The sequence below is a fragment of the Dothidotthia symphoricarpi genome (assembly GCF_010015815.1).
Source record: "Dothidotthia symphoricarpi CBS 119687 unplaced genomic scaffold P153scaffold_17, whole genome shotgun sequence".
Taxonomy (NCBI): Eukaryota; Fungi; Ascomycota; class Dothideomycetes; order Pleosporales; family Dothidotthiaceae; genus Dothidotthia; species Dothidotthia symphoricarpi.
In genome coordinates this window covers 365,496-386,729 of record NW_022985024.1, presented here as the reverse complement: position 1 = coordinate 386,729, position 21,234 = coordinate 365,496, and the positions used below count along the sequence as shown (strand labels likewise).

At 55.3% G+C, this 21,234-nt stretch overlaps 9 protein-coding genes across 9 annotated transcripts; 6 read left to right on the top strand and 3 right to left on the bottom strand.

Annotated features, from left to right (window-relative positions):
- Window positions 1-317: 317 nt before the first annotated feature.
- P153DRAFT_369168 (HAD-superfamily phosphatase) lies at window positions 318-1,221 on the top strand. The gene is made up of 2 exons (XM_033668697.1): window positions 318-933; window positions 1,014-1,221. Exons 1-2 carry the CDS (start codon window positions 598-600, stop codon window positions 1,119-1,121), a joined length of 444 nt encoding a protein of 147 aa, XP_033520844.1. The 5' UTR covers window positions 318-597; the 3' UTR covers window positions 1,122-1,221.
- A 1,393-nt stretch (window positions 1,222-2,614) lies between these two features.
- Window positions 2,615-5,481, top strand: P153DRAFT_369166 (uncharacterized protein). Its single transcript, XM_033668696.1, has 6 exons — window positions 2,615-2,690; window positions 2,738-3,479; window positions 3,596-3,869; window positions 3,926-4,474; window positions 4,526-4,565; window positions 4,613-5,481. Exons 2-6 carry the CDS (start codon window positions 3,000-3,002, stop codon window positions 5,043-5,045), a joined length of 1,776 nt encoding a protein of 591 aa, XP_033520843.1. The 5' UTR covers window positions 2,615-2,690; window positions 2,738-2,999; the 3' UTR covers window positions 5,046-5,481.
- Window positions 5,482-5,554: 73 nt separating this feature from the next.
- On the bottom strand, window positions 5,555-8,081 carry P153DRAFT_369165 (uncharacterized protein). Its single transcript, XM_033668695.1, has 3 exons — window positions 6,843-8,081; window positions 6,691-6,793; window positions 5,555-6,637 (listed from the first exon to the last, which is right to left on the bottom strand). The coding sequence occupies exons 1-3, from the start codon at window positions 7,838-7,840 to the stop codon at window positions 5,942-5,944; spliced, it is 1,797 nt and encodes a 598-aa protein (XP_033520842.1). The 5' UTR covers window positions 7,841-8,081; the 3' UTR covers window positions 5,555-5,941.
- Window positions 8,082-8,390: 309 nt separating this feature from the next.
- On the top strand, window positions 8,391-10,310 carry P153DRAFT_322326 (uncharacterized protein). Its single transcript, XM_033665173.1, has 2 exons — window positions 8,391-8,538; window positions 8,587-10,310. Exons 1-2 carry the CDS (start codon window positions 8,419-8,421, stop codon window positions 10,153-10,155), a joined length of 1,689 nt encoding a protein of 562 aa, XP_033520841.1. The 5' UTR covers window positions 8,391-8,418; the 3' UTR covers window positions 10,156-10,310.
- A 123-nt stretch (window positions 10,311-10,433) lies between these two features.
- P153DRAFT_399229 (uncharacterized protein) lies at window positions 10,434-12,048 on the bottom strand. The gene is made up of 3 exons (XM_033671710.1): window positions 12,017-12,048; window positions 11,525-11,968; window positions 10,434-11,441 (listed from the first exon to the last, which is right to left on the bottom strand). The coding sequence occupies exons 1-3, from the start codon at window positions 12,020-12,022 to the stop codon at window positions 10,536-10,538; spliced, it is 1,356 nt and encodes a 451-aa protein (XP_033520840.1). The 5' UTR covers window positions 12,023-12,048; the 3' UTR covers window positions 10,434-10,535.
- Window positions 12,049-13,350: 1,302 nt separating this feature from the next.
- Window positions 13,351-14,292, top strand: P153DRAFT_388487 (uncharacterized protein; the record flags this gene model as incomplete). Its single annotated transcript, XM_033670757.1, has 3 exons — window positions 13,351-13,485; window positions 13,549-13,824; window positions 13,882-14,292. The coding sequence occupies 3 exons, from the start codon at window positions 13,351-13,353 to the stop codon at window positions 14,290-14,292; spliced, it is 822 nt and encodes a 273-aa protein (XP_033520839.1).
- A 1,097-nt stretch (window positions 14,293-15,389) lies between these two features.
- Window positions 15,390-16,763, top strand: P153DRAFT_259885 (uncharacterized protein; the record flags this gene model as incomplete). Its single annotated transcript, XM_033662822.1, has 1 exon — window positions 15,390-16,763. A coding segment is annotated over one exon (1,374 nt), but the record flags the coding sequence as incomplete, so codon positions are not given.
- A 476-nt stretch (window positions 16,764-17,239) lies between these two features.
- P153DRAFT_346179 (uncharacterized protein) lies at window positions 17,240-18,671 on the bottom strand (the record flags this gene model as incomplete). The annotated part of the gene is made up of 1 exon (XM_033666113.1): window positions 17,240-18,671. Exon 1 carries the CDS (start codon window positions 18,416-18,418, stop codon window positions 17,240-17,242), a length of 1,179 nt encoding a protein of 392 aa, XP_033520837.1. The 5' UTR covers window positions 18,419-18,671.
- A 109-nt stretch (window positions 18,672-18,780) lies between these two features.
- P153DRAFT_369161 (uncharacterized protein) lies at window positions 18,781-20,034 on the top strand. The gene has a single exon (XM_033668694.1). The coding sequence runs from the start codon at window positions 18,887-18,889 to the stop codon at window positions 19,889-19,891; it is 1,005 nt and encodes a 334-aa protein (XP_033520836.1). The 5' UTR covers window positions 18,781-18,886; the 3' UTR covers window positions 19,892-20,034.
- Window positions 20,035-21,234: the final 1,200 nt, after the last annotated feature.

The window sequence follows — 21,234 nt, the reverse complement described above, 5'->3', positions numbered from 1 at the left end:
ACAAGTTGTTTTCCGAGTCGATGTCGCGGTCAGTTCTTTGGTACGTGGGATAGCGAGTGACGTCGTTGCGGGGCGCGGGCGTGTTGGAGCATCGCGCTTCACGAAAGGTGAGGATATTCGGATTGGGAGCTTTGACCTATCGCTTAGTCATCCCCAATCTTTCGTTCACTTCGTCTGTCACCCTTCTGCACCTCGCATCTCTCTCAATGAATATCTCCGGGACGCTGAACGTCTTTCGGCTGCTACGTGATCCGACTCTCTGTCTCCCGCAGCACACAGTATCGACGTTCAATCAGCTGCCAATTCCCTTGTCGAGAGCATTTCCAAGAAAAGATGGGGCAGCAGGAAGCGGGAAAGAGACGGACATTCAGGCGGTAGTAATCGACAAGGACAATTGTTTTGCTGTTCCGCATACTAATGAGGTGTACAAGTCTTATCAGGTAGGGCAAGCCCCAGATGTTACCTATAAGTCTTCGCTACAGCTCCATCGTTTTACGTCTCGGCATAGTCTCATACGTACTGAATGTCTATACGTTACCATTCTTTTCATCCAATCTTACCTTGCAGTCTGTTCCATCCAAGGAGTTTGTCTGACCAATGCCGCAGGACCACTTCCAACGTCTTAAGCATGCTTACCCCGGCTCAAAATTACTCATAGTATCCAACACAGCAGGCACGGACTCCGATAAGGACCAGAAAGAATCAGTGTTGCTGGAAGCTAACACTGGTGTAAAAGTCCTCCGGCATTCCACGAAGAAGCCTGGCTGCAAAGAAGAAGTTATGGCTTACTTTAAGGCGCATCCGGATTCTGGTGTAACAAGGCCTGATCAGATTGCAGTCGTCGGCGATCGCCTATCCACTGATATCATGATGGCGAACATGATGGGTAGCTACGGAGTTTGGGTCAGAGATGGGGTGACGCCACCTGGGTTTGTAAGTTAAACTTACAATCATCATAAGGCTTATCGTGAACGCGAGAAGTGAACTTTGAACAACTTACTGACCTCCGTGTAGTTTGCAAGAATGGAAGATCGGTTACAAGGCTTCCTCTTTCGACGAGGATATTGTGCGCCCGATCCAAGACGTCAGAATCACTTCGAGTAGTCGGTATGCTTGTATAATATGTACATTGTATCTATGCAACATGTGGTTGCGTTCTTGTCTCATCCAGCCACACTAACTGAAGTACTAACATACCTTAATGAAATCTTTGAACGAGCCGGCCCCTGCGCATAAGTCGTGGTTTCTTTTCGCGTCTTGTTCTGTCTCAGATGTTTCTTGGTACCTCAGTGCTATGATACCTTGGACTCAAGTTAACTGTTGATTTTAATTTCGTGGAATTTGTTCCATGGCGAGATGGTGTGCATGAATACTATTGAAAAGCTACCTGTGTCTATCAAAACACCATTCACGTCACTTCACAGCCGTCTTATTTCTCCTCGTTATCATGAGTACAAGACTCCTGAACAACATAAATGGTGACATATTCACGTCCAATCAATTTAAGACTTACCACAAACACTCGACTTAACGTTAAACCCAGTGTTGAACGATCCCACAAGAGTCGAGAAGGCTAAACCCAGATGGCAGATATGAATCGTTAATCGACATAGCATTCCAACACTCCAACACACGTTTCCCCAGGCTTTAACTCTTAGTCTACTCGACAGGTATGTTTTTCCCGGTGTATGAATTTCCACAGATCATCTGGTGTAGATTGAACCTATCGGTGACACGAGATACGTTGCCTGAGGAACATGACAGTAGCTATCTGGGTTGCTGCCTGTTTACAATAGTGGCATTTCTGTGAGAATGCTGTTGCCTGTGCTGACGAGTTGACAGAGCAAGTTTGAGACAGTCAGGAGGTACGATCAGCTCATGCGTGAGCTGCGGAAAGCTTGTTAAGTGTCATGTTATTCTATTCGCTAGCCATCAGACATATCTTTCAAAACACGCTATAAAACTACCACACTCGCAAGCAGCATAGCTGAGCTTCAGCTGAACACGGTTGACTGACCAGCGCATGCGCCAGATGAATTCGGTCGTTTGCAACCCGGCTGACACTGGCTGACTGCAGTGCCAACATAGTCGCATAGCTGCGGTATTTGCGACCAATAACAATGTAATGCAATCTTCGCAACGCGTTCGCAATAATTGTTTGGACGTTCTGCATGCGCATGCCCCGCTCGTTCGGCGTGGCGCAATTTCTTTCACAACCCTGTTCCCACACCACAACAAACGCGCAATGCCCAACCACCTCAATGAGGCCGATCACCCGATGACGGCTGGTGGAGTCCGTCGAGTAGGTGGACCCACACTGTGGCTGAGTAGACATAAGGCAGGCCATGATGACAGCTCCAGCTCTCTCACCTCGTCAAACAGGGTGCCTACTCATCAGTTATTTACCTACCGCATCTGCTTCCAATTTTCCAACCTCGGAAATCAACCTTCTCGATCTTCCACACAGCCTTACAGCTTAAAATATCAGCAAACAATTCCAAAAGATGGGTGTAAGTTGAGCGTCCACCTCCGGCCTCTTGGCTGCCCCTCCAAAGCCCCGCGTCGTCATCGTTGGGCGCCGCGGCTTGCAGTTCTAACAGGTGTGTCAGTTGGCAAGCAAGATGGCCGCAGCAAACGCGACATCAGGACAATACCCTCCCCAGGGCGCACAGGGTGGACAGGGTGGCTACGTAAGTTCGTAAAGCCCTTGCCCCAAGCATTCACTAACGTGGTGCAGCCCGGACAGCAGCAATATCAGGCTTACCCAGGCGGCCCACCAGGTGCCGGCGCACCTCCTCAGGTAAGCATAGCAGTTCTCTTTCTTTGTACTTCCTTGCTCTGCATCGTCATCACCATCCGAACACCCGCGCCACACTATACTAGGTCGTCGCACGCACTTCACTCGGACCTACATCGCTGTTGGTATTCTTATTGCGCCTCTACTATCTCTTAGACGTCATCCTAGGAATCGACACACATTTCACCTCTTGGCAACTACGATGCCTCTTTCGAGCAAGATGGCGAGTAACAACGCCAGCTATCAGGCCTACGCAGGTCAACAACAACCACAACCTTATGCGCAAGGCGCGCAACCTCCGCAACCTCTTCGTCCCGGCTCCCAGGCGCCGCCACAGTCTCCGTATGCTCAGCCTCAGAACCCGAGCGCATATGGAACATCTTCGCCCTACCCTCAAGGACAGATGGGATACAACAGGCCCCCTCCTCCACCGCCACCTGGTCACATGCCCCAATCCATGTATTCTCCTCAACCTCAGCAACCCCAGTCTCCATACCCAGGACAGGCAGCCCCAAATCAATGGAACCAACCACCACCTACGCCACCATACGGACAGCAACAATTTCAGCAACCCTACCAGCAACAGCAGAATCAGTGGGGCCAGGCGCAACAACAACCTCCGTACGGTCAACAACAACAGTTTGGCCAAACTTTTGGCCAGGTACCACCATACTCGCCTCAAGTTCGTACTTCCAAATGATATTTCGCTTTTAACCATGTTTCTTTTATGACGATGCAGAGCAAGCACGAGTCGATGTATTTCAAGTTTTTTGGGCCTTGACTGACTAAATTGTGTAGGGCGGCCCACCGGGAGGACAGCAATATGGAGCTCCTCAGCCACAGCAAGTCCAGGCAGGTCCTAATGAGATTGCCGGTTACAAGCAGTTGTTGCAAGCCTGTATCCAGGAGAAGGGACTTCAGAACTTCTACCCACCAAACTCTCCGATTCTTGACCAGATCGCCAACCAAGCTCCGGCCAAAATCAACCAGATCATTCAGCGCTGGGGTATCGCAAAAGAGATTGCCAACGACATTGTCAAGTTGGCTCTCTACGACATTGTCATCTACATTGGTAAATCCAAAATGCGAAACGATGGAAGAAGTACTGTGGTAGCTAACTTCAGGCAGATGACAGTGGTTCCATGCAGTTCGAGGAGGAAGGTAGCCGTATCAAGGACTTGCGCCTTATTCTGGAGCGAGTCTCTTTTGCGGCCACACTCTTCGACGCCGACGGTATCTCTCTGCGTTTCATGAACACTGATCTCGCTGGCATGCGTGACCAGCAGGGACGACCCCTCCACGACGGCGTAACGAACGAATCCCAGATTGAACAGATCATGCGTGGTGTTCAGTTCAAGGGTCTTACACCTATGGGTACCCAGCTCCGAAAGAAGGTCATTGACGACATAGTACTCAACAAGGCCGCTCAGGGTCAGCTCAAGAAGCCAGTCTTGGTCATCTCCGTCACAGATGGTCAGCCGGCTGGTGAGCCTCAGAACGCTGTATTCGATACTATCCGTTACGCATTCGATACCCTCCAGTCGCGCTTCCCACAGTACGGTCATGGAGGTATCGCATTCGAATTCGCACAGGTCGGAAACGATGAGATGGCCAAGAAGTTCCTTGGAAAGCTTGATGAGGATCCTCAGATAGGCAGACAGATTGACTGCACATCAAGTATGCTCACTCTTTCCACTTTTTCGATTTTGATTGCTGACTCCATCATAGACTTCGAGAACGAGCAGGAAGAGATGATGCGCGCCAATCCGTAAGTATAGTTAAACTGATTCTCAACGCATCTCTAACACGACAAAGACCGGTAGATTTAAGCCCGTCTCTGTGGATTGTAAAGCTCCTCCTCGGTGCCATTGATCACAGCTACGACTCCAAGGATGAGAAATCCAACCACCCAGCCCCTGGCGGCTACGGCGGTCCTCCCGGCCAGCAGGGCTACGGACAGCAGGGCTACGGACAGCAGCCTCCACCAGGTCAGTACGGCGGTCCTCCTCAGGGCCAGTACGGTGGTCCCCCACAGGGTCAATATGGCGCTCCCCCACCAGGCCAATACCCTCCCCAAGGACAAGGCCAGTATCCTCCTCAGCAGGGTGGCCAAGGACAATACGGCGCTCCACCACCAGGCCAGTACCCGCCACAGGGTCAACAACAGTACGGCCAGCAGCGTCCGCCACAGGGCGGATATCCCGGCCAGCAGCAGTACGGTGCGCCTCCCCCCGGTGGCAGGTACTAGGTAGGCATACGAGGGCGAAGCAAAACCGTCTCACGTTAAGGCTACGGACTTGTGAATGAGCGGGGTTTCACGAATGCTACGGTGTTCTGATCTGGGCGGGATTGGGGGGTTGCGTGGGTGCGGACTGGTTCGTCTGCGGATGGACTCTGGTAGCTCATGAATATGATTCCTGAATTGAAGTTTTGTGCTATCGTGTCTTGTCTTGTGATCGAAAGACCAGGAATTAGATTGCACGCAGAGAGATTGTTGCAATAGCTTGCTTGACTACTACACACAAGAATAGTGTGAAACCTATTCGCTTTGGGTGTTATCGGTATACGTCTACTAGCGTTTTGTCCCCGGGGTATCCAACCTTGCAGTTGGTGGTTGTTATGCTGCAAGCAACGTAGTGTGTCCGTAGCTTTATACTTGTACCTAGATCACTGCACTGTCGGGGTGGGAAGTTGGAAGACATGCATAGCGCAGTTAATTAAGACATCAAGACATCAATATGCACATATACATGGATATGAGAGTGTGTATTATTCCGCACAAAGAAAAGTGCGCTCCAAAATAAGAACAACACCAAGACAACCCAAGAAAGAAAACAAGACCCAAGTGACTCCACAACAAGCCCCCACGACACCTCCCATAGCGCACGAAGAAGAGCCCAGTAAAGAAGTGACATTTACGCATAATACATCCATCGTTTCACTCCCCCCCTCCAGCAAAGCCACCAGATATACGATATCACCGCACACAACACTCCAATCCATTCAATCCCGTCCAATCCATTCAACCCCCCATCCCAAAACGCCCCCTCCAGCCAAACAAACGCCCCTCGCCCCCAAAAGAAACACCGATGCAAAACCCCCGAAACCAGAACAACAGCCCATCCAGACAGACATGTCCATCGACTAATTAAACCGTATAGGCGGCAAACTCGGCGGCTCATCCCCACCCTCACCCTCCGCATCTCCATCCCCACCCGCGAGCGCAGCATCCCTAAGCCGCGCCCCCGCCGCGCGCCCCGCGCTGCCGTCGAGCACGAAAGGTCCCGCGTCGTTCCGCGGGGTCATGGGCCCGTCGTGCACGCCGCCGGGGGTCAGGCCGTCCATTGTGTTTGCGAACATGGGGGTTAGGCCCGAGAAGTCGTTTGCGCCGTTTACGTTGATGGAGACTGGTTGTGAGGAGGTGAGGTTGTCTGAGGGGGATGAGATGCGGGGGTGTGGGGTTTGGGGGGCAGGGATGCCGTGGGAGTCTGATAGGGAGATGTTTGAGATTGCTTGTTGGAGGTGTGCGAGGGTGGTTGGGTCGGTTGTGCTTGTCTCGTTGGTGGTGGTGCTGCCGTTTAAGAGGGCGGCTGAGGGGCGGGGTGTGAGCTGTTGGTCTGTGTGTGCTGCGTCGGCGTCGGCGTCGCCACCGCTTTCTTCTGCCATGTCTGCTTCCCATTCTTCGAGGTCGTCGGGGTCATCGACGTCTTCTTCTAGGTCGGCGACGGCGCGGCAGTTGGGACACAGGAAGTTGGGCCATGTTGGCCCGTTGAGGATCGGTCGGATGCACTTGTAGTGCCAGACGTGCGAGCAGGGCGCGACGAAGAGAGATTGGCAAGGCTGTGTGGAATTGTCAGTCTGGGGTAGGGGAATGACGTCACATGGGTACCCACTGCGATGGACATGAGGCAGATGGCGCACTCGGAGGTGTGTGTGGACGCGCTGTCGCTGTCCTTTTTCTTGGACAGGTTCCGCAGGCGCTGGTGGGTTTGTTTGCTGTGCGCGGTCAATGGCTGGATTGTGATACAAAGTCTGCAGAACTTACTTGAACTTGTTGAGCCCCTGCTGCCAGCCGCGATTGCACTCGACGCGAATCTTGACACATCGAAAGATCATCTCTTCGCCGCCGCGGAAGTCTATGCCCAGCTGGATGATGTCGCCGTCCTTGATCTTGAAGGGTTTCGACTCGACGTTGGGCTGGCTCAGGCGGATGTGGTTGAGGAATGTCCCGGACGAGCTCTTGACGTCCTTGACATACCAGCTGCCGTCCATGCACCACAACTCGCAGTGCTTGCGGCTGACGACCTTGGACTTGAAGCCGACGGCGGCTGCAGAGGGCACGTTGGACGATATCTCAGGGGCGTTGTCTCGCTCCGAGTAACGACCCACGCGAATGATGGCCGACTCATCGGGTAGTGTGCGGGTAATGGTGGGGAACTGGAGCGAGGGCCTGCCCGCTCTGGGGTCGGTGTGGGGGATGAAGCGAATCGAGGGGAGGTGTCTGGCGGAGACGGGGCCCTCTGCGCTGCCCTCGGCGGGATCCCCAGCAGACAGGCCGGGGGCGGATGCCGGTGTCGGCCCCGTGTTGTTGCGCACCAGCAGCTGGGGCGTCGTCGTCTCTGCGCGGTTTCTCGTCATGGCGGCGGTCGGGGTGGCAGGGGGAGAGGAGGAGGAGGAGTTGTCGTCGTCGTTGTCGTCGTCGTGGGTAGGCGGCGGTGGATTGGGTGCGGGCGAGGTGGGTGCTGTCTGGCGTCTGGACAAGGGCGCAGGTCGAGTAACGGGGCTCTGGGGGACAGGCACGTCCGAGGGCACAGGCGCGTGGGCGGGCGAGGCGGGCGGGGTGTGTGTTAAAGCGCGTGCCCGTGTTTTGGGGACTCTGACGTCCTCACGTGGCGGTTGATCGTCAGCGGGGCCCGAGTGCAGGTGCAGGCCTCTGAGAAAACTGAAGCCTCGCCGGCCGTGGGGGCGCTGGGGAGGCGGGTTGGCGGTTGCTGTGGCAGTCGCGGAGACGGTAGGGGGACCTGGGGCCGGGGCAGTGAACATAATACGGCACGGGACACGACTGGGGCCTGAGGCGCGTTGCGGCGGCTGTGAATGCTGGGGCGCGGTGATTGTTGGACGGGCAGCACCAAACGGTCAGTTCAGTTCATCAAGTGCACAGCCTTGCGTGCTGGTAGTGCCGAGCAGCCTGCTGGACAAGAGACGGGGTAACGGCTAAGGCGGCGTGCAGAGGAGGCTGAAGTACTAACAACCTCACGGCGAAGACAAACCGGTGAGGTCTGGGTCTGGACGTCGACACACGCATGCACGCTAGGAGAAGAACATGCAAAGAACCATGCTTGCAACGCCGCGCGCTTTATCGATCTCTTGGGCAGTCAATGTTGGGGTTTGCTCGAGGCCGTGTCTAGACGCGCCCTCTCCGCCCTCAGCACCACGTTCACTCGCATCATGGTCGACGAGCTCCAAACCCCCGGCCCATGCATTCTCTCAGACACACGCCTGGCTGGCGGGCATGTGCAGATCTGTCATGGTCACGTGATGTCGATCGGTGCTATGTCATGCAACCAAAATTCCGAACGTGGAGCAACTTTCGCGGGCACTCACCACGGCGCCCACCAACCATGCTCAGACCTCGCACTGTCCGCCCACTAGCCCGCGGACTGGCACACGCTTCGTCCGCCCTCACAACCCCAGCGCCATGCACCGGTAGAAGACTGGCATCGACCGTGGCCGAGGAAAAGGTGTGCAGCTCCACGCACCCGTACACGCCCTGCTAACACCAGCGCCAGGACCCCGTCGAGCTCGACCAGATCACGACCCTCCCCAATGGCATCCGCGTCGCCACCGAGGCCCTGCCCGGTCACTTCTCCGGCATCGGCGTCTACGTCGACTCGGGCTCGCGGTACGAGAACGATGCGCTCCGAGGCGTGAGCCACATTGTCGACCGCCTCGCCTTCAAGTCCACGCGCTCGACGACAGGCGACCAGATGGCCGAGAAGCTCGAGTCGCTGGGAGGGAACATCCAATGCGCCTCGTCGAGAGAGTCGCTCATGTACCAGTCGGCCACCTTCAACTCGGCCGTCCCCAATGCTGTCGGCGTGCTCGCTGAGACAATACGGGACCCGCGCATCACCGAAGACGAGGTGCAGCAGCAGCTGGAGACGGCCGACTACGAGATTGGGGAGATCTGGAGCAAGCCCGAGCTGATCCTGCCCGAGCTGGTACACATGGCCGCATACCGCGACAACACGCTGGGCAACCCACTGCTGTGTCCCAAGGAGCGCCTGCCCTTCATCAACCGGGACGTCGTCGAGGCCTACCGCAAAGAATTCTACAAGCCCGACAGGATAGTCGTTGCCTTTGCTGGCGTCGACCACAACGAGGCCGTGCGCCTCACAGAAGAGTACTTTGGCGACATGGAAAAAGGGACGGGCCCATCGCTCATCGGCGCCGGCGAGGACAGCACAATAACCAGTTCCACCTCGCAGCAACAACCCTTCACAGCCGACCACCCCACCCCCACCGGCGCACCCCCACAAACCTCCACCCTCCTCTCCAAGATACCCTTCTTCAAAAACCTCTCCACATCCGCCACCTCCAACGCCTCCATCACCACCACCCCCGACCTCAACTTCCCCCCAATCGACACATCAACACCCTCCCACTACACAGGCGGCTTCCTCCCCCGCCTCTCCCACATCCACCTCGCCTTCGAAGCCCTCCCCATCTCCTCCCCGGACATCTACGCCCTCGCCACCCTGCAAACCCTCCTCGGCGGCGGCGGTTCCTTCTCCGCCGGCGGCCCCGGAAAAGGCATGTACTCGCGCCTCTACACCAACGTGCTCAACCAGCACGCCTGGGTAGAATCCTGCATCGCCTTCAACCACAGCTACACCGACAGCGGCCTCTTCGGCATCGCAGCCTCGTGCGCCCCCGCCCAAGTCGCACAAATGCTCGAGGTCATGTGTCGCGAACTCAAGTCCCTGGGCGATGAAACGGGGTATGCGGCGCTCAAACAGGGCGAGGTTCAACGCGCGAAGAATCAGCTTCGCTCTTCGTTGCTTATGAATCTGGAGAGTCGGATGGTGGAGTTGGAGGATTTGGGGAGGCAGGTTCAGGTTCATGGGCGGAAGGTGGGGGTTAGGGAGATGTGTGGGAGGATTGAGGATGTGAACATAGGCGATTTGAGGCGTGTGGCGAGGCAGGTGTTTGGTGGGGAGGTGCGGAATGTGGGGGAGGGGAGTGGGGCGCCGACGGTGGTGTTGCAGGAGGGTGAGCAGGAGGGGTTGCGCAGGAAGGAGTTTAGCTGGGAGGATATTCAGGGGAGGATTGCGAGGTGGAAACTTGGGAGGCGGTAGGTGAGAGGGGGGTGTATGATATTGTGGTTGGGTGGTTGCTGTATGATATTAGAATATAGGATTATGATTGTATGTGTAAAGTACATGCATATAAAAACTATGTACTCTAAAGGAAATTGTACATGGATTTACTTCTCATTAAATATAATACACGCACCACCCCTTTTTCCTACTTAGTCATGCAAAAGGGCTAATTGCTAAATCATTACTGGCACTTCATATCCCTGCCCCCTTCCAGCTTCTATACTCTTCACTTCTCCAAACGAATACCTCTCGAGAAAGTGGTGTCGAACACCGACTTGATACGCGCGATATCACGCCCTACCCCTATCCCTATTCCATCTCCATATGTTCTACCCCAGAAACTCCCATGTAAGCCTTCACCTCTGCGCCATGATGCTCTGTAGACCATCCCCCATCTCCGTATCTTCATCTTCATCATCGTCGTTTACTTCGTCGACATGAGTCATCGGTGCGTTCTTCTTCCCAGGCACGTCAAGCGCATGTATTTCGCCAGCGCCTTCCGTACCATCGCCGCTGCCATCCGCCTCGCTACTCTCAGAAACACACGAATAAACAGACAAGTCCGATGAATCAGACGTGCCCGTGTCCTCCATTCCCAAGAGCGCAGCACCAGTTACCGGAGGTATCACCACATCTTCATACCCGCCAACATACGTCCCGTTCCGAATCTCATTCCGCTCTTTCTGGCGCCGAACCCGACGCAAAGCCCCCAAGTCGAACTCGCCCACGCTCTCCGTGCCGTGCAGATCGCGCACTGTGCCTGTTCGTGGCAGCGGGAGAGTGATGTTGGAGCCCTCGGAGCTCGACTCCCTGCTCGGACGGAAGATGCCCTGGATCGCTGTTTTGAGGCCATGGGGGGTGAGGAACGGGGGGAGGCGGGAGAGGTCGCGTGCTATTTCGCCTGAGGAGCGGTGGCCGATCTTGTAGAAGCGGCGGCGGGGACGGCGTTGGGCGCGGATCTGGTCGAGGTCTGTTTGTGTCGTCTTGAAGGTGAGCTCGCTTGATTCGGAGGTGGTGGATGCTGTTTGTGGGGAGCCCGTCGACGAGGTTGGTAAGGCAGGGTGCGTGGGGCTGTAGGGACGGACGGTGTTGCCGATGTTGCGCATGATTTGCGCGGACTTGGTGGGGAGTAGCTGTGTGTCGTTTGGTTTCATGGGCGCGAAGTCGGCTGCAAGAACGGCTTGGAAGGAGATGTACACGCGATCTCGATAGTACGGGCGACATGTGTGGCAAGCTTTGAAGGCGCAGATCGGTGGAATCTTCTGCGTTGTTAGCATGGCGTGTTGCCGTCTTTGAGGGTAGATGGTGGCTGCTGTTGAGAATGATATCGGTCGAGACTACTCACTGTGTCCATAGTCGGCTTGCTGCTCAACGCGCCGTCATGGTTTGATGGAGTCGCTGCCAGCTTTGCCACCGCATCGTTGATCTGGCTGGCTTGGAGTGTATCTGCAATGATCTGCTTGAGTTCTCGCTTCTGGCTCTTCAGCAGTTCCAGCTGAGCTGCAGTATAGTCGCCTTGCTCCGCAGTCAGAATAACGCTCTTGCTCAGTCCAATGACTTCCAGCTCCACTCTCAGAGTCGACCTGACCACCTCAATCCTGTCCTCCTTCGGTGAGAGAATATCGTAGAGTGACTCCCCATCATGGTCCTGCCGGCATTCGTAGAGGAACCCAATTGAGGGGGAGCGTCCGCAAACAAAGCAATGCTGGTCGCGCCCGTAGATCCTATCCATGTCGACGTGAGTGCAGTTCATTGTGCGCAGACGCCGCTTTGGCATGGTGGTACGGCTCTGAATCTGATTAACAAGGTCGATCAGGTTGATGTGCCCTGTACCTACTTGCATAGTCCGGCGTCGCGTGGGGTTGAGGTGAATGGCCAGGCGGTGGAGGTGGGGAATCATGAGGGAAAGCGTAGAACGTGGAAGAAGCCAATAGTGAGGTTGATACTGGACCCTGATCCAGACCTGTCAAACAGAGGAAGGAGCCCAGGTCGGTAGCAATCAGCGTCACTCGAGACTGGCATGCCTTGCACAGTGCCCTCGAGTGTTTGCTGCCAGAATAGAACATGATTTGTACTTGAAGGGGGTCCACAATGAGGGATGAGGTTCGCCCATGATGAGTATGGGATATATGGAGACTGTTACGAAGAGCGAAAACGAGTGAAAGTGGTTTAAGAAAAGGCTCAGCAGAAGACGTGCCGACCTGACAGAGTGACGAGATGGGCGTAGCACAAACCGATAATTCATCATGTGTCAAGAAGTAGTACGACTGTCCTCGTCGATGGATTTGCCTGGCGGTTACTACTCTCATGCTGGAACTGTGCCTGAACACCTTTTTACTATATTTGCTAGTATGCATGATGGCAGTGTGTATGGGTTGTAACTGGCATATATTCTTCTCATCATACAGGAGATGGACTAGATGGAGAGCAATTCACTCAAGACTTTTTACCGCATCAAGGTCTTATGAGAGAGTGTATATATTAGACTGTTCTCTGGTCGTTTTTCTGTGTGTGAAACTACCAGTGCTCCCACGTCGTAACATGGTCATTGCTGTCATCAAATTCGGCCCTACACACGACCAATCTTCGTGGCGTCCTGCGCAAGTACCCACCCGCACCATTCGTCCGGCGGATACCGACGCCACGATCTGGTGCCGTCCCACGGCGCTTGAAGATTCTCAATCAAGCCAGAAGACAGAGAATTGAGCACATAATCGCGCACCAGTGCTCGATATGGAAAGATTTGATCAAACGCCAAGGGCAAGTTGCGGCTGACGATGTTCCTCAACCTCCCCGATCAGCGTCATGCAAATGCTCGTCAGCCAGTTTCAGCAAGTCTGGAGGCACGGCAGATGGAAGTGAAGGCTCTCAAGCAACTGCCTGGCCCGACTACCGCAGAACTCCGCACAGCGCAGGGCACGTAAGCGTATGAGCGATGCAAGACCGAGGTCGTGGGACGATTGTGTCAGTGCGCCTTTCTTAGCTACATGTCGGCGCTAGCGGCAGATTGGGAAGGAACCCGAGGGACAACAACAACAGGCGCATCTCCCCAGCCATCGTTAGGTCAGCTTGACGACTCCATTTCATCCTACGACTCCCCACAAGCGCCCGACAACCCCAGCACACGCGTCTCCCTGCTGTTCGCGACCGTCGCATACGAGACCACGCACCATGTCGGTCAAATTCGAGAAGGATACGGTGAAGACGACGGCTGATGCTATCGACGCAGCCGGCAAGGGCGACCTGCTGCAAGGAGTAGGCGCGGCCCTGACAAAAGGCGGCGGCGGCTTGAATGGATACCTCGCAGTGAGTGTCGCGCAATGGCAGAGCATACTATGCAGCGCATCATACTGACGGGCCATGTTGCAGGCGTACCTCGGGCAACTGCAGAGCAACCCGCTGCGCACCAAGATGCTCACCTCGGGCACCCTGTCGGGTCTGCAGGAGTTCACTGCTTCGTGGATCGCGCACGACAGGAGCAAGAACGGCACCTACATGACGTCGCGTGTGCCTAAGATGGCTATCTACGGCGCCCTGATCAGCGCGCCTCTCGGTCACGTTCTCATCAGCATGCTGCAGAAGGTCTTCCAGGGCCGCAAGAGCTTCAAGGCCAAGATCCTGCAGATCCTGGCGAGCAACCTTATTGTAAGTAGTGTCATTGCGACAAGACGTTGCCTGCGAGTGACCCGCTGACGTACGCAGATCTCGCCCATCCAGAACGGCGTCTACCTCACCTCCATGGCCCTGATCGCCGGCGCCCGCACATTCCACCAGGTGCGCGCCACCGTCAAGGCCGGCTTCTGGCCCGTCATGAAGGTCAGCTGGGTCGTCTCGCCCATCTCGCTGGCTTTCGCCCAGCAGTTCCTCCCTGAGAACACCTGGGTGCCCTTCTTCAACATCATCGGATTCATCATTGGCACCTACATCAACGCCTCCACCAAGAAGAAGAGGCTGGCAGCTCTCAGGCGCAAGCACTACGGCGATGCCAGCGGGAGAGACTACAACAGCGGGAGAAGCCAGGCCGGCGGCAGGCCCGGCGACGATTACGACCGTAACGACCGTCCTTCCGGTCCTCCCGGCCCTCCCGGTCAACCAGGACCACCTCGCTACTAAACGGCGGGAACACACAGTGACAACTTGAACCATGTTCAGTCACTCGGTTGTCGTCATGCATCATTAATGTTTCTTTAGCATTCGTCGCCTGAACGAGGCTGCTTCGCTCCTTGTCCACGGCTAACGACTTTGTATATCCCTTGTTTTTTTTTTTGAATGATTGGAGGGCTGCGCGTGGGCTTACTAAATATATACTATATCCTGCTGGTTGCTCTCGCCTCACTTTCGTCATGCCGTTGGCCGTTTTCTCTGATATCCGCCGCGCGCATGGTGATACTAACAAAGCTGCAGACCAGTCAGGCAACTGTACTCGTGGCCTCGCCCAAGGCGGTTGTATATCATTGGCGAGACTGGCTCCTTCTAAAGTGCGTGTAACATTTGTCCAACCTCTGTGATAAGCTATCAGGACATTGCTGTCAATAACCCGCATGACCAAAGCGTATTGGAGCAACGAGATGTGCTTGTTGGGTCACATTGCCAGGCCTCTTCCAGGAAGTCCCCAGTGTTCAGTCCGTTAGATGGTCTGCTGGCGCGGACGTTACGATTCTCGAACAGCACTCCTGATTTGGCACGAATGCCGTTTACAGATAGCAAACAACTACGCGTTTTCACTTGTAATTCGAACGCTCTCGATCGTTGTTGTCTGATGCTAAGCCCGCACGGGAAACACGAACCCGCTCACAGCCCGACGGAGTTTACACAGGCGGGTGACAAGCGTCATGAGCTTCAGTCGGATCCCAATTATAAGACACAGACAACAGTAACGCCCAGCAGAAACGGATCAGGTTTTGACATTCCTCAAATCCGGCCTCATGACGTTCGGTTCTCCACACCATCTCGCGCTGTATCGTGCCAACTTACCTGGTGCTTTAGTGCAACCACCATTTCACTCATATCAGTCCCAGTCTGACTCGGAGCCAGACTTGTATTACAATCAACGCCCTTTCGACCTTAGTCGTCCGCTATCCAGCCTAGCCTCACGGCTCCAGGATCCCAATTTCGAGTGCAACAAGAACTTGGGATGGAACATCGAGTGGGCTGTCGCCTTCATTACTGACTTTCTCGACGAGAAGAACTCGCCTGATGCTGCTGAGACGCTACGGAGTGTTCGTATCCGTGCTGCTGCGCTGGAGAGGGAGGGGTTACTCAAGGAAGTACCATACCGTATCTTCAACAAGCTCGACGAAACTCTCTTTGCCGGACATCTCAAGAACGCCGTCTTCCTCGATGTCGAAAACTTAGGTTCGGATGTATCTGGCGCCACATACACGCACGGCTGGGGACCCAAAACAGAGGGCAAACGTGTTTCTATCATCCTCAACAACGATGTACTTGGATATGCTAGGTCGAGGGAAATAGTTGCCATTCTCATTCATCACATGATCCACGCCTACTTTTTAGTCGCATGTGGACCGCAGAAGGAAGAAGAGGTGGAGTATGGACGTCTGGCTCACGGCGTTCACTTCGGCAAGATCATGATGGTCGTCAAAAAGCTCTCAGCTGCCCACGGAAAAGAGCTCACACCTCTCAGCTTTGGGCATGATCTTGGCGAGTTCCGTCATTTCGACTACTACCCAAGGAAAAAGAAGCCGATGGAGCGCAAGGACAAGGATAAGTGGTACTGCAGTCATTGCCATCCTGACGTCGAAGAGCTCTCCGAAAGCGACATTGACAAGTGGTACGGTAGAGTCTGCAAACCACTCTTCGACTGGCCGAAGATAGTGCGCTCTGCCCAAGTCGAAATATACAACGACCGTCGCCACGAGCTAGAGAAGAAACCCCGTTCCCGAACCACACCCTCCGCCAAATCCGTCGAATTCCTCTTCAAAGACAAGCCCATCCTAGTAGACAGCAGAAAAATCGACGACCTCCTCAGCATCGGCAAAGCCTTCCTAAAAGCAAAATCGCGCTTCCTAGAAATCCACGAAAAAGTCTCCGAAAAGACCTTCCTCCGCTTCCTCGAATTCCTACACACAGGCTCTTACCGCCCCGACCCCCCCGCACTCACCATGGGCATGGGCCTAAGCACCAGCAAGAAAGGCCCCCCAATCATAAAATCAGGCGGCACAAACACCCTCCCCACCCTCCTCGCAGACATCCAGTTCGCAAACCTCGGCACCAACATGTGCTTCGCAGAATGCAAGACCTACGCGCTATCCCGCATGAACGCCTACGGCGCTACATACGAAGACCCCGTCGCCCTGCTCAGCGAGATCTACCACTCCGGCGAACCTGACCCGGACCTCAAAGCCTGGGCCAGGAAGTTCCTCGTCCATGCCCCCTCTTCTTCGCCGGATTACCTCTCCCCTGGTCTCCATAGAAACACCGCTGCCGCTGAGCCGCCTAACCTCGTTAAACTGGAGAGCGAGCAATGGCCCTTCCGCGCCCGCTTCCTCGACGCCGTGGAGTCGAGCGGCGCCTTGGAGAATGATGTGCGTAAGGCGTGGGTCGAAATCGCGGGCAAGGGCTGGCTGGGCGGTGCGGCGCCGTCGGGACTTCTCTCTGCTGGTACTGCTGCTTATACGCCGCGCTACCCGTCTGAGCCGTTGGGATTTGCGCGCCAGACGCATTTGATTGGCGGGCCGGCGCTGGGGCATTGGGGTGGTGGTGCGGCGGGGTTGTCGGCTAGGGAGGTCGAGGGGCTGAGAGAGTTGGAGAGGGTGAGGGAGGGGGAACGTGAGCGTGAGAGGGTTAGGGCTAGGGAGGGGCAGGCTCAGGCGCAGGCGCAGGCTGCTGAGCGGCTTTATGGTAGGAGGTTGGGTGGTGAGGAGTGGGAAGGGGGGAGGGGGTGGTATTATTAGGCGGGACGATTGTTGGAAAGGGGGTCGTATTTTCTGTTGAGAGCCGAATCGTGTTTTAAGCTTTATTTGTCCACTGTCGAATTTATGATTTATCCCAAGCCAGTAACTACCCAGCCATCCATCCCCCCACAAAGCCAAACACCCCACTAATCATTCACCCCAAACATCCCCCCCAACGCCGTCCCCTCAGCCGTCGCCTTCCACTCCTCCAACAGCACCATAACCTCCTGTCGCGTATCCTCAACAATCCCATCCATCTTGATATCATTCTTATCATACCCAAACGGGTCCTCAAGCTGCATCCCAATCCCCTCAATCCCATACAGCGTAAACGCCACAATCGCCACAATGGGGATACTCCACCACCCGTAGTCGTCCACAATCGCGAGCGGCAGCACGCAGGTAAACAGCGCAAGCACCTGTTTCTGATGGATGAGGTGCGCGACAGGGATGGGCGTGCTGCGGATGGTTTCCATGCGCCCGTATGCGTCGACGAGGTTGTTGATTTGCACGGTCATTTGCGAGGCGAGGGGGGCGTGGAACCACGACCTGTCCACGCCGCGGCGGATGAAGCTTTCTACCAGCACGGTGAGTTGGAGTGGGAGGCCGAGGCCTTGGTCTTCGTAGCCCATTAGTCCGTCGGGGAGGAGGGAGACGTATTCGCTTTTCTTTGTTGGGACGGGGCTGTCCCCGGCTTCTAGGGCGGAGGGATTGCGGGCCAGCAGTGGGGTGCTGGCTGTGGGTGTTGCGGGCGCGGAGGCCGTGCGGTCGACGTAGCTCGGTCGACGGGACATGGGGCGCGAGCGGGCGTAAGACACGGGTTGGAAGGCCGGGGCGAGGCTAGCGGGGGGGATGTTGAATTCGGCGCGGAGGTTGTGTTTGATAGCGTAGAGGACTGCGATTAGCACGCGGACTATCTTCTCTGTGTCGCGGCGCTCGGCTTCCGTCGCTTTGCCGTCCTTGCTGCGCGAGTTGACGAGGCAGATGCGCGCTAGGTTGCGCACGCTGGTGCTGATTGTGGTCAGGCAGTTGCGGCCTGTCCAGAAGCGGTCGTAGGATGTGCTGTTGCGGAAGACGAGCATTAGGCCCACGACGATGGAGAGTGAGGGGATGATGGTCGAGGGGATGTTGAGGTTGCCTGCGACGTAGGTGTCGAGGTAGACGATTAGTACTGTGAAGAGCGAGTGCAGGACTACGGGCACCAGGATGATGCCGTGGATTGCGCCTTTTGCGAAGCGCAGCACCAGGGGGAGACGGCGGGGCTTCTGGCGGAAGGCATGTGCGAGTGGGTAGGTTGGTCGGCGTGTTTGCAGGTGGGGAGCCATTTTTGCGGTGGGTTGTTAGGGGGGAAGACGTGAGGAGAGAGATCCGGCTCTCGTGCCTCTGCGTTGGCGGATCATTGGACGTGTGGGGAGGTTCTGGGGAAGGACGTTGATACGACAGGGATGTCGATCGTCTCAGGTCTGTGGACTTGCGGTCAGAGCTTCGTGAGTCGATACGGGAGGCGTAATGCTATGGTTACTCCCATTTCGTGTTTGTTTTTATCGGAGTAGTTCGAGTATTGTTTATTCATTCCGCTGTTCAAGCGTGTTGAAATGCAGGGTCCAGCATCACATGCTGACCATATCAATCTATGTCGCGCCATTGCCGCGTCGCCTTAGAGCCGATAACGAGCCTCGGTTGAAACGCGTCAAACTTCACTCGTTCTCAACTCCATCATCCACGACATTCCAGTAACCTCACTATATCAAACTTGTACCAACTCTCGTGCCCAGCGCGATAAACCAAACAAGATGGACGACTCCCACCCCAACAGCACAACCATCCCATCCGACCCCACCCTCACCACCGAACCCCCATCTTCCACCCCAGACAAACCCTCCCGCCCACTCCCTCCAACCTCCACCCTCCAAAAACTGCGCTACCTCCTCCTCCGCCGCCTCGCCAGCGCCGCCCACTCAACAGACCACACGCTCCTGCGCCTCGCAAAACTGCTCTCCTCACCCAGCGGCGCAGACCGCCTGCTCTGCACAATCAGCTACACGCTAACCCTAACCCACGCCCTGCTCTCGCGCCTCCTAGCCCGAAAACTCTCGAACATCGCCTCCCAAATCGCAGAAAAAGCAGACGGCGTCCTCCTCCCAGGCGAAACCCTCATCGCGACCCTCCCCGCGCCCACCACCACAAAGCTCATCGCGCAAGCCGTCGGCTCGTCAAAAGCCCTCGCCGCCACTATCGCAGACTACAGGATCTTCGTAAGGCTGTGGGGGTGCATGGGCTTGTATACGTGGGCGCGGGGCACGTATCTCGCTCCATTACCCGCGGGTGCGAGCGGGAGGGAGAAACTCCTGCGCGGCGTTACGTGGGCGGAGATTGCGTCGTGCGTGGCGTTTCAGGTGCTTGAGAATGGCGCGTATCTCAGTTCCAAGGGCGTGCTGACGAGTAGTGGGTGGGCTGGCGAGGCGGGGAAGGCGAGGGAGGTCAAGTGGTGGGTGTGGAGCTCGCGGTTCTGGGCTGCGTATGTGGGGCTTGAACTTGCGAGACTGGGGCTTGAGACTTTCCATTCTAATGGTGAGGGGGTGGTGGATGATGGCGAGAAGGAGGATAAACTGCGTAAGGAGGAGATGAAGGCGAAGAATTGGCTTTGGTGGAAGGATCTTGCGTCCAATATTGCGTATGCGCCTATGACGCTGCATTGGAGTGTTGAGGAGGGGGTGCTGAGTGATTGGGGTGTGGGGGGTTGTGGTATTGTCGCTGGTGGTGCGCTGTTGTTGGAGTCGTGGAAGGAGACCGCTTAAGAAGTGATACGGGGGATGAAATAAACGGAGTGCAGGGGAGAAGATGGGATGTCATTCGATTCGATTCGTACACAGTGCCATGATACCATACAGAGCATCACATTCATACCAACTTACTAGTACAAGCATACACTGAGTGAAAGATAGCAAGTCCCACACGTGATATTGTACAGCCTCAGTTCGTTTTGCAGTCACTGAAAAATAAACAACAAGCACTTCAAGTTTCGACACGTTCAAGACCCAAGGCTAGAATCCACCTCCTCCTACTTCCTCCAACCTCTCCGCCGCATGCCTACACCGCTGCAATTCAACCCCGTAGAAACGAGGTCGATGCTCTAACCCAAACTACTACATATCTAGCTGAGTTGTACTTGTTGTGGACTCATTCGCTATCTCCTTAAATGCCTGAATAGATAGTGATTGTAGAATATTAGTCAACACTGTAATCAATAAGGAACGCTAATGAGTTTAGTATCGCTTTGATGTGTACATCTGTTCTATGAACTGCAGACTTGGTAAGGTTGATTGATGAGTGTTCTTTTCACGGTACTGGGCTGAGTAAGTGTGGGATTAAGAGAACGGAGGGCGTGTATGTTGAACTTTACGTGTTGGGGTTGGCGGTATGAGATAGTGTGGTATTGTAAAGAGTTTGGCAGGAGTGAGGTGATAATGTATACGAATTCAATCATTCAATCCATGACTCAACTAGTGATAGCAAAAAAGACAAGCATCGAGTTCCAGAAAAGCACACGCATGTACTTCTCTCGAAGAAACTAGCCATTCCTACAAAACCTTTTATATGCTGCACCGTCTTGTACTGTCACTACTCACCAAACGTCGTCCATCCACCCCCACCGCCTCACAACCCCCCCCCCTTCTGTACATCTCCCCATCCATCAACCCATCTATTCCCCCTTCCTCCCCGCCCCCTCCCCACATACCTGCTCACCGACCCCCAAATGCCTCCCACAAATGCCCCCCTCCCATCCAACGAGTTCAAACCTCTCAAGATGCCCAAAACACGCACCCCGACCAAACCCACGACACCGCTCAATACTCCCAGACACGAAAGTCTTGATACATCCACACTGCGGGAAGCGCGTTACTTGGATACTGCACATTGGGCTCCGATTGGCGATCAGGTCCAAGACATGTATGCTTTTCTTTGTGGTTTCCGGGGTTCTTTGGTCATGGGGTGGGGTTGGAGGATGAGAGTGTTTTATACGTGCTTGGTCGTTTCATCGTGGTTGTGGCTGAGTTTGAGGCTGATGACTGGGGCTGAGTGTGTGGTTGGAAGACAAACGGGTTGTGCCACGTATATGGTCCTGTGTTTTCAGCCTCTG

Bases quoted from the DNA above. Each gene is read 5' to 3' on its own strand.
- P153DRAFT_369168 (XM_033668697.1), top strand. From the start codon at position 598: ATGCCGCAGGACCACTTCCAACGTCTTAAGCATGCTTACCCCGGCTCA. The intron at 934-1,013 runs GTAAGTTAAACT...GACCTCCGTGTA, and splicing joins GGGTGACGCCACCTGGGTTT to GTTTGCAAGAATGGAAGATC.
- P153DRAFT_369166 (XM_033668696.1), top strand. From the start codon at position 3,000: ATGCCTCTTTCGAGCAAGATGGCGAGTAACAACGCCAGCTATCAGGCC. The intron at 3,870-3,925 runs GTAAATCCAAAA...AACTTCAGGCAG, and splicing joins CGACATTGTCATCTACATTG to ATGACAGTGGTTCCATGCAG. The intron at 4,566-4,612 runs GTAAGTATAGTT...AACACGACAAAG, and splicing joins GAGATGATGCGCGCCAATCC to ACCGGTAGATTTAAGCCCGT.
- P153DRAFT_369165 (XM_033668695.1), bottom strand. From the start codon at position 7,840: ATGTTCACTGCCCCGGCCCCAGGTCCCCCTACCGTCTCCGCGACTGCC. The intron at 6,794-6,842 runs GTAAGTTCTGCA...GACCGCGCACAG, and splicing joins CAGGGGCTCAACAAGTTCAA to CAAACAAACCCACCAGCGCC. The intron at 6,638-6,690 runs GTGGGTACCCAT...AATTCCACACAG, and splicing joins TCTGCCTCATGTCCATCGCA to CCTTGCCAATCTCTCTTCGT.
- P153DRAFT_322326 (XM_033665173.1), top strand. From the start codon at position 8,419: ATGCTCAGACCTCGCACTGTCCGCCCACTAGCCCGCGGACTGGCACAC. The intron at 8,539-8,586 runs GTGTGCAGCTCC...CACCAGCGCCAG, and splicing joins CGACCGTGGCCGAGGAAAAG to GACCCCGTCGAGCTCGACCA.
- P153DRAFT_399229 (XM_033671710.1), bottom strand. The intron at 11,442-11,524 runs GTGAGTAGTCTC...CTAACAACGCAG, and splicing joins GCAAGCCGACTATGGACACA to AAGATTCCACCGATCTGCGC.
- P153DRAFT_369161 (XM_033668694.1), top strand. From the start codon at position 18,887: ATGGACGACTCCCACCCCAACAGCACAACCATCCCATCCGACCCCACC.